We start from the raw sequence: 15,968 nt of genomic DNA on the forward strand, positions 1-15,968 counted from the left end.
CAATCATAAGCAGGTGTTTAATCCAAGCCATTCAGAACTGAGATTTGCTTCATGTGCTGTGTTAAACCCCAGCATAGTGGCGTCCTCTGGAAGTCACTGTACTATAACACAAATGAAGCAATGGGGAAAAACATACAATTTTCTCCACTCAGTGCATGGGCAATAGAAACAAAAGTGAAAGTGACTCAAGATACAAAAATCCAAGGCAAGAGTAACTGACTTGTTAAAAGGATCCATGGTCTACTAATCTGGCTGATCCAAAAAGATCAGGAGAAGTAAGGATGCACATGACCGTAACTTTGATTTAAAGCTGAAGCAGCAAGGCTTTTCAAAGTTGAGGTTGGTCACTTTACCACTGGTCTGATTTGGCTTGCTACAACAGCATGCAAAGCATGAAAATCACAAAATTAGGACTATGGTTAGTAAGCCCCACACCGCAACGCAAATGAAACGCAATTATCCAAGCTTGATGCTATATCACATACACTGTTGGCTTAAATCGACATTTTTAACCAACTCATTAATTTGAAAATAAAACAGACACACATGCAAGATCACATTTTACAGTTGTTAAAGAGTCCTGTTGTTTGCAAACAGAGTATTTTCAGTGCATTCAAACGAGCATATATTTATGTACATGCAAAGACATAGTGCAGTGAAACCAGAAAAAAAACCAAACCCATGAGGAACTCTTAGTTCCAGGGCTGGGATGAGGAACAACACACATCAAAAACACTAAATACCACCCCAAAACAAACAAAACCTCAACTTACATGTCTTACCTTAGTTCGATAAAACAGCCTTGCATCTTCCCTAATATCACATTTTATGTGCTTATCTAAGGCACCACAAAGCTTCAGTAAGTGCTGCTAAATAAAGACAAAAGCGTACACCTATTTAAATTGTCGATGTCAAAACTAAAAGCTTCCTTCAAACATTATTTCAATTTTAAAATTATATGCTTCAGTTTGAATTTTTCTCAGAAACATACAGTAAGGAAGGGGGAAATCAAAGAAAACAAGATCACAAGATCCCCTATCAGTTGCTGGTACGCAGCTGGTAAACCAGGTCCAAAAGCTTTAAAAATTAGTTTTAAAGTATAGCAGAGCTATACATCACAAATTTCAAAGTTCCTTGTGGCTAATTTGTAAATCCTTTCGGTCCATGAAGTATCAAGTGCAGTGCTGTTCAGTTCTTTCATCAGCAAAATAAGTTTGAAGTTACAATAGCTAAAAATAATCTTTTCAGTAATGATGTCTCAGGTAATTTTCTTTCGTAGGAATTGGCTGAGTGGGTAAAACATATCCAAGATTAGGCACTGATTTTTTATTTCTCTCTAAATTTCTGATTGCTTTTGCAACTTCACAATCTCTTGATAATGACTCCCAAGATCTTTCGTATTCTGTCAATTTCTTCATAAAATTCCTGTTTTCAATCCCTCACTGAACAGCTGCAAAGAGGCTCCACTCTTCAGAACAGGTGAGGCATGCTGAAATTCTACTTACAAACATTTGCTGGTGTCTCAAGACCATGACAATTTAACCGGAAGAGGATCAAAAGTGGAATAGTTCATTTCATACAAAGTCTAGCCTGCATAATATTCAGCCACACCCCTCTTGCCACTTGATGGCTAACAGGTCAGTGAATAATAGACTCTTTCTTCATTAAGAAATACAGGGACATTAAAAAACGTATATAGAAAAGATCAAGTTCTCCACCAATATTCAGGAAGGCAGTTGTAAAAATCAAATCTCAAAAGATCATCACAATAGAGTTATTTTCTTCGCTATTCTGTTTCATAGTATGCTCTATGATTGTCTTTTTGCATTGAGTAGGAAACTGAGACACTTACGCCACAAAATGTAACCAAACATTACTGTTTTAACTCTCTCAGACAGTTCATATGACAGATTTCTTAAAAGCCAAGAGTGAATCCACAGGGTAGAAGGTGTATACAAACACCCTGCAGCAAGCAACTCACAGCAAATGACCACAGATACCTGCGTGGGATTACTGAAAAGCTAAGCTAAGCAGAAGGTATTACTTAACAGATGTTCACATCACATGGCACAGAGAACAGAAGAAAGGCCATCCAAGCTTTCATTTGCTGCACAGCTGCACTCCAGCACAGAAAACTGTGATGTGTTTGAACATACTTTACTGGATATTTTCAAAGTGGTTTTCTTCTAGACTGAAAAATTTCAACTCCAAAAGTTCACAGGTTCATTGGATTTCTTAGAATTTCTGTGTTGAGTTAATCTGCAGTTACTTTCTGAGAAAGATTAACAAAATAAATGCTTGTTGATCCACAGCCTCATGTTTTGAGGTCGTTTCATTTGCAGAAATGCAGGAGGTTTCTTTCTCTGCAGGAAATACAGAGAAAGCTCTTCTGCATTTACTCCACCGCAGAACAAAGTTTCCCCCAGTGCTACTATCCACTGGTGACCTTCTATCACATGATAGCTCTTACCAAAATAGACCAAGTGTGCATGATAAATAGTCTTTTAAAACCCAAAGATCTACCCACTGAAGTTACTTACCCTTTGATTAGAATTTACAACATCAAAGAAACTAGCTTCACTGACTAGATGAAGGAGGATGTAGATTAGGTAGTATGCCTGGAGAGAAATCAAAAGAACTTTAGTAGTCAAAGCACAATCATAACACTTCATATACAGATACAATACTATCTTTGCTTTCTGGAATGATACCTCCAATAGCCAGATCACTGGACAAGGATGTCTACCCATCTGCCTAAACAACTAATTTGAAACAGTACATTCATATATTAGAGACATTTTGAAACTTTTAAGTTACCCAAGTAACCTACGAAGCCTTATGTATTTTAATTACTGAAAATTAAATTTGGTAGTTTGCTTTATTTTCCTATCATCTACATCCAGATCAAAGTACTTGCTAGGAGGCTCCATGACAGACTCAAATAACCACCAAACCAATATTCAATTTTTAGATGGATGGAAATGCTAAATCTTTCTAATACTTTTCTATGAGAAAAGATTCATAAAAGATTCATAAATGTCTTTCTGAAGCCTGCAGGTGAAGGTCTGGCTCAGCATCAGTTTCCATTGATTACATCAGAAGTGAGGGAGGATGGTCGTCTGATTACAGAAGACAGGAACTCAAGACATCCACATGACTTGACCATTCAGAAAATCTATTTCCCTGTTCGTAAAACAGCCTAATACAGCTTCCTCTGTCACATGCTGCTTCTTTCCTTCCTCCATGACTACAATTAAAATTAAACATGAGTAGTATTTTAATTATACAGATGCACAGCGAAATATGTACAGTTCCATGTACAGAACCCTCCCCAGTTAACAGAAATTAAAATAAATATTCTCAAAATGTTAGGAGATGCATAAAAATACAAATGCAAAAGAGCACTATGAGCTATATACCTCCTGTTCTAGTTCCGTATGAAGGTGGTCTTCACTGGCATTCTGCTGCTCCAGTCCTTCTCTCATCTTCTTTAGTAAATTAGAAGGTTTCATGTACACCAGAAACCGATGCAGAAGAGACATCTATAGATACAAACATTAATAAATTGGTCTGGTTTACTGGCAACTGAAAATTGGAAACCGAGTGCCATTACAATATTATTTGCCCACTAAGACAAGAACATAAAAAGGGATTTTTAATTGAACTGCAAGTTTTCATGCTTTGGGTAATTTTTGACTATTCACAAACTGAAGTCTTTGTACATTGCCTCAGGAAAAGATCAGCCCTATGAAAACAGAGTGACTCTACGTGAACACAAAAGGAAGATTGAAAAAAGAAGCGTAGACCTCTTTCCAGTGTCAAAAATGAATGGTTAGACACAAAAACAATACTGTACTTACAAGCTGCAGAACGTGCAGGTTACACGTGTGCAAATATACTTCAAACACTAATCTAAACCAAAACCTACCAACTGGTCATTTTGCAAGGTTCTCAAAAATAGGCTTACAGTATTAAAACAAACAATAATATGTAAGTTTTCTAAACTTTCAAATTATACACACACAACACATACGTGCAGTACCTGCTTGTCACTGTCATCAGGTATTTCTATGTGCTTTTTATGAAGAAGCTTTGAAATGATCACTAGGCTAAGACGTCTTCTTACTTCCCTGAAAAACAATTAAAAAAATTTATTTCCCAGAGAATTTCTTAAATCCACAGTTTCTATAAAGTATATGAGGTATTCATGGCTTCCCTAGACATAAACTTGCCTGCAACTATTAAACTGGATTTTCTGAATGTAGGTGCTATTAAACTAGTAAAGAGGCTAGTAAAATGTAAGTACCCTTATCTCATTGCAGCTTTTCTTCTGTACAAGTATACACTGCTACAGGCTTGCCTCCAACCCTGAAATTGAGGACCCAATACACTCTCCTCACTCAAATACATAACAATTTAGCCATTTCAAAGACACAGAACTTGCAACAGACTGACACTTAAAAAAGCAGCCATGAATCGCCCAAAGAAAATTTAGGGTTTGGTCATTCAGACAAGAATTCAGAGTACATGATGGGTGTCAGAATCTGAAGTCATTAAGTCTTTACTATAGGGTACCAGGAAGTCCGCAGCCCAGAAAGCCACACATAAAATGTAAAACAATCCTTTTACACAGCACAGGTGATCAAGCAGCTATATATACACACACCAAGATCTGCATATACATCTGTAACATATAAGAACCCACACACCCCCCTTTTTTTTTTAAAGGCATGTAATATATATTGCATTTATCAGACCCGAGCTTATACAAATAAATCAGCTGTTAACAATACAAATAAATTAGCTGTTAATGATGCTACATATTTCTGATGTTGTATTACCGTCCACACACTATCCAGCTAGGCACTAGCTGAACTAGCCACAGGAGATTATGGTGATGACTGGAGAGTTCACTCACTGCCAGGCACAGCTCAGGCATCTTTAAAAGAACAACAATTGTGATGCTGAAGAACAGATATGGTGGGCATTTGTTTTATTTGCAAAGAAGTACACATCTACTCTCTAGAAACATACACAGCATAAATGTTAAAAGAAACTGATCTAATAAGAAATGATGTGCATAAAGATATTTCTGCATTCCACCGGTAGTTAAGTCTGCTAAATACCATTTTACAGTAGAATAGTTGAGATCAGATTGCTTTTAATGACATTTTATCAGTTTAGTGCAATCATTTCTTCATATTTTCAGAGAGCCATATTAAACATACAGCTATTTTAGTAAATATAAGGTTAAGAAACATACAGCTATTTTAGTAAATATAAGGTTAAGTTCAATACCACAGTCCCCTTGCAGAAGAGGACAGGCAAGCATAATGTCACGCAACAAAACCCTCTCAGTATACCCAACCCACCTCCTAAATCTCACACAAATCCAAAAGCTCTCAATTTGTTCATATTAGATTTTCAACCAGTATTTTTCTGATACATCAAGAAAAAATTAAAACTTCAGAACAGAACTTTCTTGAAAAGTCAGTTGCAGTTTCATGAACCTAGTACATGGAAATTACTTAGGAAGTTACCTTTGTATCCCAGTCTTTTATACTTATCAGAAGCTTTATGAAAAGGCACTGAAAATCTATCAAAGGAATTCGCTTTAACTGTTTCTCCAAGCTTATTTTAAATAGCAAGAGAAGCAGCAGCAATATTTCTTGATCAGTATATCCACCTTGAATTACTGTTGTACAGAAACCTAGAAACTTCAAAAGAAATAAAAAGCATTAAAACCTGAAATTCGTTTAGCTTGAAGTGTGATGAGAACTTGTTTTCCACCCTCACATCAAAATGTACCTCAAATGATATATAGTTCTTGCAACACTTGTAATGTTTCCCCACCTCCCAGTAGCTGTGCTTTTTTTTTTTCCTTTTTTTTTTTAATATATATGTATAAATGAGAACATAAATGAATCAAAGGATGTGTATTCTGTCTCTAGTGGAGATGCTCTGAATGCTTACTTGTGAACTAAGTGATTTTATAGTTTAAAATCTCTGAAGAAACGATGCTAGGATGATTCAAGTACTTCTAGAAGGAACTGGGAAATCAGTTATAGTCAGTATTTTTCCCATACAGCCTTTATTCACAGAGAACTAGCCTGTGAAGTGTGATCAGCACTCATTCACCCTATGGTCTCACGGGACACAGTGCATGCATCTTAACAGCTCACTTCACAGAACAGTCAGTCACAGCTGCACCTGCCCTCTTTTGAGCTCCCACCTCATTCACGCAGTGTAGCACAGGGACTGACTGCACATCGAGAGCTGCACTAACACACTGAGGCAGCAAAAAAAAAAACCACCCAACATCAACTGCCCTTCCCCTTCCCACTGCTAGTCACAGCTAGAAAAGGGAGGCAGCAGAACTGCGCAGCTGTGAGTGAAGCCAATGGAAGTCAGGAAACTAAAGTTTGCGACAAGCCTGCAATAATCTTTGCTGAATGTGAAGCTGAAACCCCCAGGATAGCACCTACTCACAAAACATGCCCAGGACTACATTCAGACAGCAGGGTTTTTGCAAAAAAAAAAAAAAAACAACAAACAAACCAACCCAAACAAACAAAAAACCAGCCAACAAAAAAACCCAAAACACAAACAAAAAAAAACCATCAACCCCCCCAATACAATCAAAGCCAAGCAAAAAACCCCCAAACCTCCATAACCAAACCCTCAACAAACCAAACCAAACCAAAGCATGCACCCCCCCAGATAAAAACCTCTCCCACACTAACTGGAGTTTTCTCACCTTAATGACATTAATTAAATTGTTTTCTGGTAGACTGGAGAAGGCTGGACCAGCAGAGGTTAGGTCTCCTCTTGGCTGTTGTTTACCCACTGTTTCTTGCATCTGACTTCTAATAGAAGAGACACTAATCTAAGCAATAAATCATCAATTTAAAAGCCCATAAAGGCTTATTTGCACCAAACTGAAGGAAAAAAAAAAACCTGCATGTTTCACAGTGCCTTCAAATCAAAACAGTCCTCAGCTGCAGAGCACACATATCTATCTCAACTTGTAAGCAAAATTACTTCTAATTCTGCCCAGCTATTTAGGCAAGAATTCTTGTAAACCTGCATTAGGAAGGTGCAGGACAAAGGACAATGCTCTGGTTTGCTGAATCCCTACCTGGCAGGCATTGTTTGAAGTTCTGGCTTGCTTACTCAATTATACTGAGCTGAGAATTTAAAGAGTATGGCTTGATGGAAGGCAGGGAAAATAAAGAAGAACCTTCTGATTCTACATTCTGAACACAGGGCTTGCTTTCACAGGATCTAAGCAATAAATATCAAAATAAAAACACTTACAAAATATCACGCTCGTTAAAGTTGGGCTGAAGATGCTGCAATGGAAAGAGAGATCGAAACGCAACACCCATATTGACAAAAACTGTTGACACATCAGCTAACGAAGGAATCCATGGTTTAGACTGTTCATCACTGATGGAAGCTACAAGTAAAAGACATGGAATGGATTAGTTTTAAATTTAGTTTTTAGCATTAGTTCCTTTTAAGGGTAATAAATAAGCTCTGCACTCTGCATCAGTTCTACCACCTTGAACTGTTCATTCAGAATCAAGCTTAATGCCAGCAAAGCACAAAATAAAGGAGGCTACATTCCCTCTCATAACAGCTCACAGTCTGGTTTCAAACAAGATTCAAAATATGACGTACAATTTGGATAGACTTGAGCAAGTACTTCAAGAGAACTACATTACTTTAATGATGCTAACTGGCAGGCTTAAATGAATTACTGACTTTGGATGGATCTGAATCAAGTGATGACATGGAGAATGAAGGAACTCATACTGGAGAAGTATTGGAGAGTATAGAGGAAGGAAGGCAAAATACATAAGGCATGAGCAGCACTGTGGATTGAAGCAGATCCTTGGAGGTGTTTTTGTGCAGGTGTATGAGTCTTTTTGCTTTTGCCATTTATCTGGAAAGCAAACCATGCAGTGCTACACACTGGGTATGATGAGGTGAAAAACATCTTGTAGTCCTTAAGCTATGAAATTAATGTCTGTGTCTTCCAAAGTGAAAGATGCAAAGGACAGTGAACTTTTGAGCAGACTGGGCTCCTCTTCAGGTCAATTCTGTTTGTGAAATAACATAAGTGAATTTAAAAGGCTCTGTACAGATGCACTGCTTTGCAAATACATGCCAGGACCATATCCTGTGGTAGAGCTTGCACACACTCAGTGAAGACCAACTCCTATTATTTGTGCATTACGTAACAGAAGAGCCTAAATTCATTCCAGAATAACAGAACAGAGCCAAAGCCTTTTACTTCTTCCCCAATACCCTTCTATACTTAACAGAAGGGAAATGCCTTCATTCAAGTGGTCAGTTTTCCATCCTTCAAATACTTACCATTTTTTAGTGTTATCTCCATCAGTCTGTCTAAAATCTGGGTGGAAACACAATAGTCAGGATGAACAGACATCATCTGTGGAGAGACAAGAAACTACATGAGTCAAAACACCAAGTTGCATGATGGCATCAATTTTCTTTTAATTAAAAAAAAGAAACCAACTCTGGTAAAATAAAGTAAGAAACAGTAACAGAAAAGAAACCAACTGCAAAGCCTCTAAAGCAAGATACACCAAGGAGAACAGAGTATTGTGAATATTGATCATTTCAAGCAGTGCACAGATACTATGAATACTTTAAAATCAATTATTTGCAATATCATAATGCTGTAACCCCATGTTGAGCCTGTTGGTTCATAAGAGGGTACCAAGGGTTAACAGAATGGAAATATCATATATCCCTTTGGAACTCGTTTGCATCTGTGACCAAATTAAACTCCTTGATGAGGAGCGGGGGCAAAAGAGTTAACTGCAACCTTTTCTGGTGATGGGCAAGTTGAACATATGCAATACTAAACCAAAACAATGAATTCTTAGTTTTTCACAGAACATGACTATGAAGCACAGTTCAGGTTTCCTCTAGCACTTCACTAACCCAGCAAAAATCTCCTTTTCTCCCTCAAGTGCTGGAGAGTTTCCTGCTCTGTAAGTGAGCTGAACTGGCTCACACTTCCCTCCTTACTAGAGGAACACCAGGGCTCACAGAGCGGTTGGTGGGAGGCAATGCTTTACTGCCTGGAGGCAAGAACACAGAGGAGCAAAATATTTCCCTTTTGGCAAAAGCAGAAAGCCAGTCCACAGGCGGACCAGCTTTCTTTTTTGTTTCAGGCATAGTTAGAATGAGGCAAATAGTAACGGAGTGGAGACTGGAGAGGGGCATTTTTTTGTAAGAGAACAATGTAAACTTCCTGAGGATTTATTTAATTCCTGGGGATAATATAAAATTCTGAAATTTAAAAAAAAAAACAACTTTTAAACAAAGAGTCTGAGGGCAAACCAAAGCAATCTAGAAAGCAGGCAGCCACCATATTGTCTTTGAGAATGACTCCAGACTTTTCCTGAGCCACAATGTGTATCGACCTTTTCAAAATTAACATTATGTGATAATACAGCTACCTCTAATGATTTAGAAGGCAATATATACAGAAATGGTATTTTTGCACTTTTGCATACTGCAGCGTGTACTTTTTTTTTAAAGGGTGGAAGGAAATAAAATAAACATTTGCTTGTAATTTGGCTCACACTATTACAACCTGCAGTCTCTTCTCACCTAGCATGTACCATGCCTTTCTCAAATGCAGTAACATGTATCAAGATGGACAGGGACTGGCAGCTTTGCAGTCAAAGTGTGGATAAAAAGCTATCTCTAGTGTCTCACTCCCAGTGACAATCAAAGTATTTCAGACCGGAGAACAGAAAGAATTTTTTTTTCTTTATTTAGAAGTTGTTAATCTAATGCAACGGATTCACAAAGTTATTCTGTATATTCCTGCCACAACTGGCTTCCAGGAAGATTATTATACTTGGATGGCGTGTAACTGCATGAATAGTATAGTCTTACCTGGAAAAGCCACTTTAGAATTGGTATGGGACACAAGATACAACTGTAAGCAGAACTTAGAAAACCACTAATAGCTAAAGAAAGCTGCTGTGTTACACCAGAACTGTAAGACAAAGATGGGGTGGGGAAAGAGGAGAAAAATTAATTAGTGGTTGAACCAGCACCTTCACAAAAGCCTAAGAACTTCCCCATTCCTCAAACCATCATCAACAGCAACCAAAGATCTGAACATCCAAAACAGATGTTATTGTTATGCTTTTATGTGTATGAAATACTACAGAAATTAACCCTTTTTTATTTACAACAACTATCTTTTTCTCCAGACCGCCATACTACATAATTTGGAAACATCCATATTATTAGAGAAAACCAGCTTCAAACAAACACTGATTTACACCACTATGCCTGTCTACACAGATAGGATGTTATGCTCAGTGAGATCAGTGAATAAGATTTTTAACTGTCCAATAGATTTACCAACACTTTTAGAAAAACAGAGAAAAATTTTGAAATTTTTGAAATAACCTTTTAAACAAAGAATCCGGGGGCAAACTAAAGCAATTAAAATGAAACAATTTAATCTCATTGTGCAAATTTGTGGGGTGCAAAAAGTAGCTGTTGGAAGAACAGAAAATATGTCATTTTTATTACCGATTTATTTTAGCTTTAGTCTTCTTTAGAAAATCAGGTATGTTATAAACAGCTGAATTACTGATACCTGGTTTCCCACATACCCCTTTAGTCTCCTCTGTTCCCAGTATCTGCTAAAACAGGTAGCTCTGCTGAGAGATGTGTCCTAACTTCTCCATATACCCTCTGTCTGAGTAAGGAGCTAGGAAGACATCCACATGCTAACTGGGCAGCCAGTACATGCCAGCTGTGCCAACTGGGCAGAATGCATAAGCAATTAAATCGTAATTGCCTTATGCAAGAGATAATTAATTTAATTCTCATTCCTCCAGTCACTGATTTACAAGATACTTTTGAAGCTTATAACCTTGTGAACTTCATAACATGTTAACAGAGTGGCCCGAAACCAAAGGACATATCACAAACACCACTTCCTCAAGAGACAAGGAGCCATCCTCCTCACCTTCACACACACAATAGCACATACACATGTATACAAAATCCTTTAAGATTAAATGAATTCTCTCAGTTTCATTGATGCAAGTTTGCAGTAAAATGTCAACCGAAATAACCAAAATTTTTCAGGATTTTCACTTGTGGTATTAGGCAAGAATTTGCCCAGTTATTTGTAGTCTGACGGCCTCATAAATATGCAATAGAAATCCCTACGAGTTACAGAACAGTTGTTTATATACACACAGACACACTGTTAGCTCAGTGACTGAATCTAACAGATGTCAGAAATCCGGACTTTCCACAATCCTCATTAGGTGGAGCCCTAAGTCCCAGGCCAATTCAGGACTGAAACACGTAACAGTCTTTCAGCAGACATAATGCAACATTAGTAGGTCACAAATCATTCACCACAAGGTCCTCTTTCTGTCTTGGAATAGTTAAGCTTTTGTTTCTTCTTTCTCCTAACATTTCACTTCTGCATTTAGCTTCCACAAAGTGGTCAGATTACCAATAACAGGCCAACATAGTAGAAATATGGAAGAGGCCAGAACACCTTTTTTTTTCCCTTATGTCTCATTTAAGATGTTTTTCAAGAATTACAGAGGAGGAAAGAAGGAAGATTCAATTAAGAATTCACCGTTCTCTAAAGCTAACCTGGCAAGAAGAATTCCAGTCTTGCCTACTTAGTAAGACAAAGATCATCTGTATGCAAAGATACTATTTGATCTTAAAAACTGCTAACATTGTAGAAAATCATACAAGTAAACACAACAGAGCGAAGAGGATATTCTTACTTAAGAAGGAGCCTTTCTATAGGATTTTGAGGGATGAAGTGAAAATTCCTCAAGTCAAGGTTATGCTGATTGAAGATTTTCCCAGAGGTTGATAAATCAAATATATCTTCTCCAGGGGGGTAGTCAGGTATGGCATGAGCTACTACTGAAAATCTCTTTATAATCGCCCTGTAAAATTCAAAATTGCTTTTGTTAATTTAACACTGAGAGGCTATTTGTTGGTTGAGACAGTTATTTTCAGATGATGAACACATCAGCCTGAAGTGAAAGCTGAATTGTTAGAATACAGTAATATTGGAGAAAATCCACCCAACCCCAAAAGACAATAAAAATGGTTCACAGTAAGCGTATTAACAACAATGGATGGAAAGAGAGAGATTAGGAAAAAAGACTAAAAAAAGTTAAGAACGAGATTTAATTTGGTTTGGATTTGGAAGGACCTGTGTTCTTCTGAGAGATCTTCATCTCCACTGGCATCCTCATGTTCTCCATCCAAAGAATCAGCTTCCTTTCCTTGCATGTCTTCCTGTAACCATCTTTCTAGTTCATCTACCCTGAAATAACAGTAGTGGCAAAACATATCATCACCATTTAGTATTTACAACAGAAGACAACAAAATTTCAGCGTGGAATATGATGCCAGGAGTCAGTAGCCAATTTGCAAGGCAAAAGCATGAGATGTTGTGCTGGTGCAAAAAACCAAACATCTTGCGATTCCAAGAAACAAAGTGGATGTTTCCCAAAACCTAATGAATTTCCAACAGCACAATCAATCACTCGTTCGTCAGCAACAAACACACTCAACCAACTTCTGACATATTTTTTTGTAATTGCACAAAACTTTCAATCTTATGTTTGATTTTTTAAAAACTTTGTTTGTTTTAGATTTCATACTAGTATTTTATTTGTTAAATGGTAGTAGTTATAAGAGTTGTTCACTACTCCATAGTCAGTCAGCCCATAGTTACTAGGGTCAAATGCTTTAAAACAGTTAAATGACACAAACATACCCACCGCCACCACTTGTCACTTTCTGCCCCAAAGATCCCTCGCAAGAACACTCATTAGTTCTGTTCACTGAACTGTGTGTAAGTACTCAGATACCAACAGGCTACACAAACTTTGGAAACCAAAAGTGAGCTACAAATGCCTTTGAAGAAACTAGCACAGTCAGCCCACATAATGGTACTGTTTCATGCTGGACCAGCAGCTGCTAGCTGGCTCAGTGACCTATAATGAAGGCATGAGTGAATTTAGTCTGGCTTTTGAGGGGCAGACAGATGTATCACAAATCGCCCATTACCACTCGGAAGGAGTTTGTCATTCAGCTTTTACAGTTAAGCTGCACTTGTAGGTCCTGTCAGATGTATGTTGGTGGCATGAGCAGGCAAAGCACAGCTTGCTGCTACCCAAACTCCATCAGTAAACTTAAGCTTCTGCAACTCCATCCCAAATTTTTCAAAGCAGCTTTTAGAAACAAACCTTTTTGATTCTTCTTTCTCCTTCAAGAGATGTTCCAAGCTGTTCACATATGACACCTGGCTAACAACAGAAGGCTTGGAAAGCTGTAAATGAAATAGTAAGAAATTTTTAAAAATACCACAAGCTATCAATTTGTTCAGTATTAGACAATGAATATAATCAAAATACAAACTTCAAATTTTAATGATGTTTTACCCAAAGTTAAAAACTCAAAGGAGATCCTGAAAAACAGGGCAATTAACAGTTTAGGTTTCTCAGTCCCTTGACAATTTTGTATAATGGTCAACAATCTCTTGGTGATTAATTTAGAAATAACTGCTTCACGATGGATCTGAACAGCAAAGCAAGTCTCTGCTTCTCTCCCTGGGGCTGACCTCCAGCTAACCTTCACAAAGAGCATTAGCAATAGAATTATTCTACCTCACAGCTTTTTATTATCATCCAAGGGATTCTTGTGCATGAGACAAGAAATTCCAAGAATGATTTAGTACTTCTTTGTTACTTTCAGGAGTCCCTAGAGGGCAAAGCACCAGTATTTGCTAAATCACCTCCAAAATCATCAGACAAAACAAGGCTTCCAAAAAAAATCCTAATATAAACCCAAATTAAGAAGCTAATAAATAGAATTAAAACCCAAACAACTCACAAAGAAAGTCTTATCTGCTAGAAAATTAGTTTATTTTTCAGTAGCCAGCATTTTATTCAGCTACAAGCAGACAACACAGGTTTGAAATCATTTATGGCCATGATTCAGTTCTTTAGACAAGCAGTGCCCTTCTGACACGCCTTCTTAAACTGCAAACCTCTTACAAGTGACAAAGCTTCCTCCTATGACCTCCTTTGTTTTAAGAGAACACAATTCAGTAAGAGCATACCCTCTCACTGGGCATTTTCTATCACCCAAAGGTAAGAGAAGTTAGTTTAAGAATTTAGTATTCACCTGCTAATAAAACACCCAGTTAATACGGCATTAATTTTTGGTAATCAGATGTAGGTTTCAAATGTAACAATCAGCACGTCTTTGTCTGGGAAATCCTGTGGGAAAGCTGAAGACCTCTCACCTTAATTTATATCTGTTTAATATCTCTAAAATGACTGTTGAACAACTGAGGAATCAAGACTTTATTCCAATGTGCATGTACACGTATGTACTTTCTTACAAGACAGGAGAAGAATGCTAGCATATGCAAAACACAGTCATGGAAATTTTGGTTCAGTTCTTAACTGTTTTATTTGGCCATTGATTATGCGGAAACAAGATAGGCCAAATGTTCTGGTCACACACATGTTCCACAAACATTTGACCTAGGCTGCATCTGTTTACCAGTTTTAACCATTAATTACATAGACATGTTGGTTAAGATTGTGGAATATGTATGTAACCACAGAAGTCTGATCTATAACGTGCCTGCATAATGAATCATAAGGACAGATAAAATAATTATGGCTGTTCAACATCTGCCTACGGAGACAGTAACTCAGTCAACAAATGAACTGTTTCAGGGATTTTTAAATAGAGGAGAGGAGGATGAGAGTATTTATACGGGTATTCTCCTATTTGTTTTCTGCTGTAGAAAACAGCAGTGGGCTGACCCCAGCCAACAGCTAAGCACCACACAGCTTGTTCATTCCCCACCCAGTGGTGGAGGGGAGTGAATAAGAAGAGCAACAGCAAGAAACCTCATGGGTCAAGATAAAGAGAGTGTAATAAGCTAAGAAAGAGGTGGTAAGGGAGAAAAGAAAAAAAGCAATGCAAAGGCAATCACTCAGAACCTCCCACAAGTAGAAGGATGCCCAGACAGACGCCAAGTAATGGCTACATGCCAGACTCACTCCCCCTGCTTGGTCATGACACTATGTTGCATGGAATATACCCCTTTCGTTATCTACAGCTGTTCAAGCTCTGTTCCCCCAGCTTTTGTTCACTCTGGCCTACTCACTGCAGGGGCAGAACAGGAAGAGAAAGCCTTGACACTGTGCAAGTACGGCTCCCAATGGCCAGCAGACTACTCTCTTATCGACACTGCTATTGTCCAAAACACACACCACCATACAGCTGTTATGAAGAAAACAAACTCCAACCCAGCCAGACTCAGCACAACAATCTTTTTATTCAAATGCAGGCATTTCCAACCTTTGTCAGGAATGCCACATTAGTCCTTACTGCAGGACTTTCCTAAATAAACACTATATCACAATAAAACTTCAAAATTACTATACTTATTTGACAAGCTCTTGTTGAACAAATAGGCTAACTTAAAACCACACATCAATTCATCACAATATTCTGTAAACTGGGATTTAAACACTTCATCTATCCTTTGTGAACAGAAGCAATTCAGTTTTTTGAAATCCTTTCTAAAATACTTTCAATTTCCATGAAATTCAGCCTCAAAGAAAACATCACAGATTGAGAACTTGTATAGATTTCTGACAATCACAGACCGTGACAAGGATATATGACTGGTCTAACATACAGATGTCTCAACATCTAGGTTAATTTCCTCTAGTTACCCTCAACTCAAAAATATTACCTGATCAGGAAAATGAAAACATTAGACCCCATACATCTTTTAAATGTAACCTCCTGCCTTTTTCTTTAGGGGAGGGCAGAGGAGGGCAAAACTGGAATTCCTAAAAGCCACTGAAGAGCCTGTGGCTAAT

General features: G+C 37.7%; 1 protein-coding gene across 4 annotated transcripts in view; it reads right to left on the minus strand.

Annotated features, from left to right (window-relative positions):
• Window positions 1-15,968, minus strand: part of SLF2 (SMC5-SMC6 complex localization factor 2) — a 30,722-nt gene that overhangs the window by 4,469 nt on the left and 10,285 nt on the right. Inside the window, exons 6-18 of one of the 4 annotated variants that reach the window (XM_080402435.1) lie at window positions 13,305-13,387; window positions 12,263-12,376; window positions 11,823-11,990; window positions 9,943-10,045; window positions 8,383-8,458; window positions 7,318-7,459; window positions 6,758-6,866; window positions 5,541-5,717; window positions 4,842-4,939; window positions 4,043-4,130; window positions 3,420-3,542; window positions 2,541-2,618; window positions 774-866 (exon numbers count right to left, since the gene is read on the minus strand). In XM_080402435.1, the coding sequence (XP_080258561.1) occupies window positions 774-866; window positions 2,541-2,618; window positions 3,420-3,542; window positions 4,043-4,130; window positions 4,842-4,939; window positions 5,541-5,717; window positions 6,758-6,866; window positions 7,318-7,459; window positions 8,383-8,458; window positions 9,943-10,045; window positions 11,823-11,990; window positions 12,263-12,376; window positions 13,305-13,387 (1,452 nt within the window). Of the gene's footprint in view, window positions 1-773; window positions 870-2,540; window positions 2,619-3,419; window positions 3,543-4,042; window positions 4,131-4,841; window positions 4,940-5,540; window positions 5,718-6,757; window positions 6,867-7,317; window positions 7,460-8,382; window positions 8,459-9,942; window positions 10,046-11,822; window positions 11,991-12,262; window positions 12,377-13,304; window positions 13,388-15,968 lie in introns of all 4 variants that reach the window. The other 3 variants (XM_080402434.1, XM_080402437.1, XM_080402436.1) reach the window with 3 other exon arrangements.

This window comes from Falco punctatus, assembly GCF_963210335.1.
Source record: "Falco punctatus genome assembly, chromosome: 9".
NCBI classification, from domain to species: domain Eukaryota; kingdom Metazoa; phylum Chordata; class Aves; order Falconiformes; family Falconidae; genus Falco; species Falco punctatus.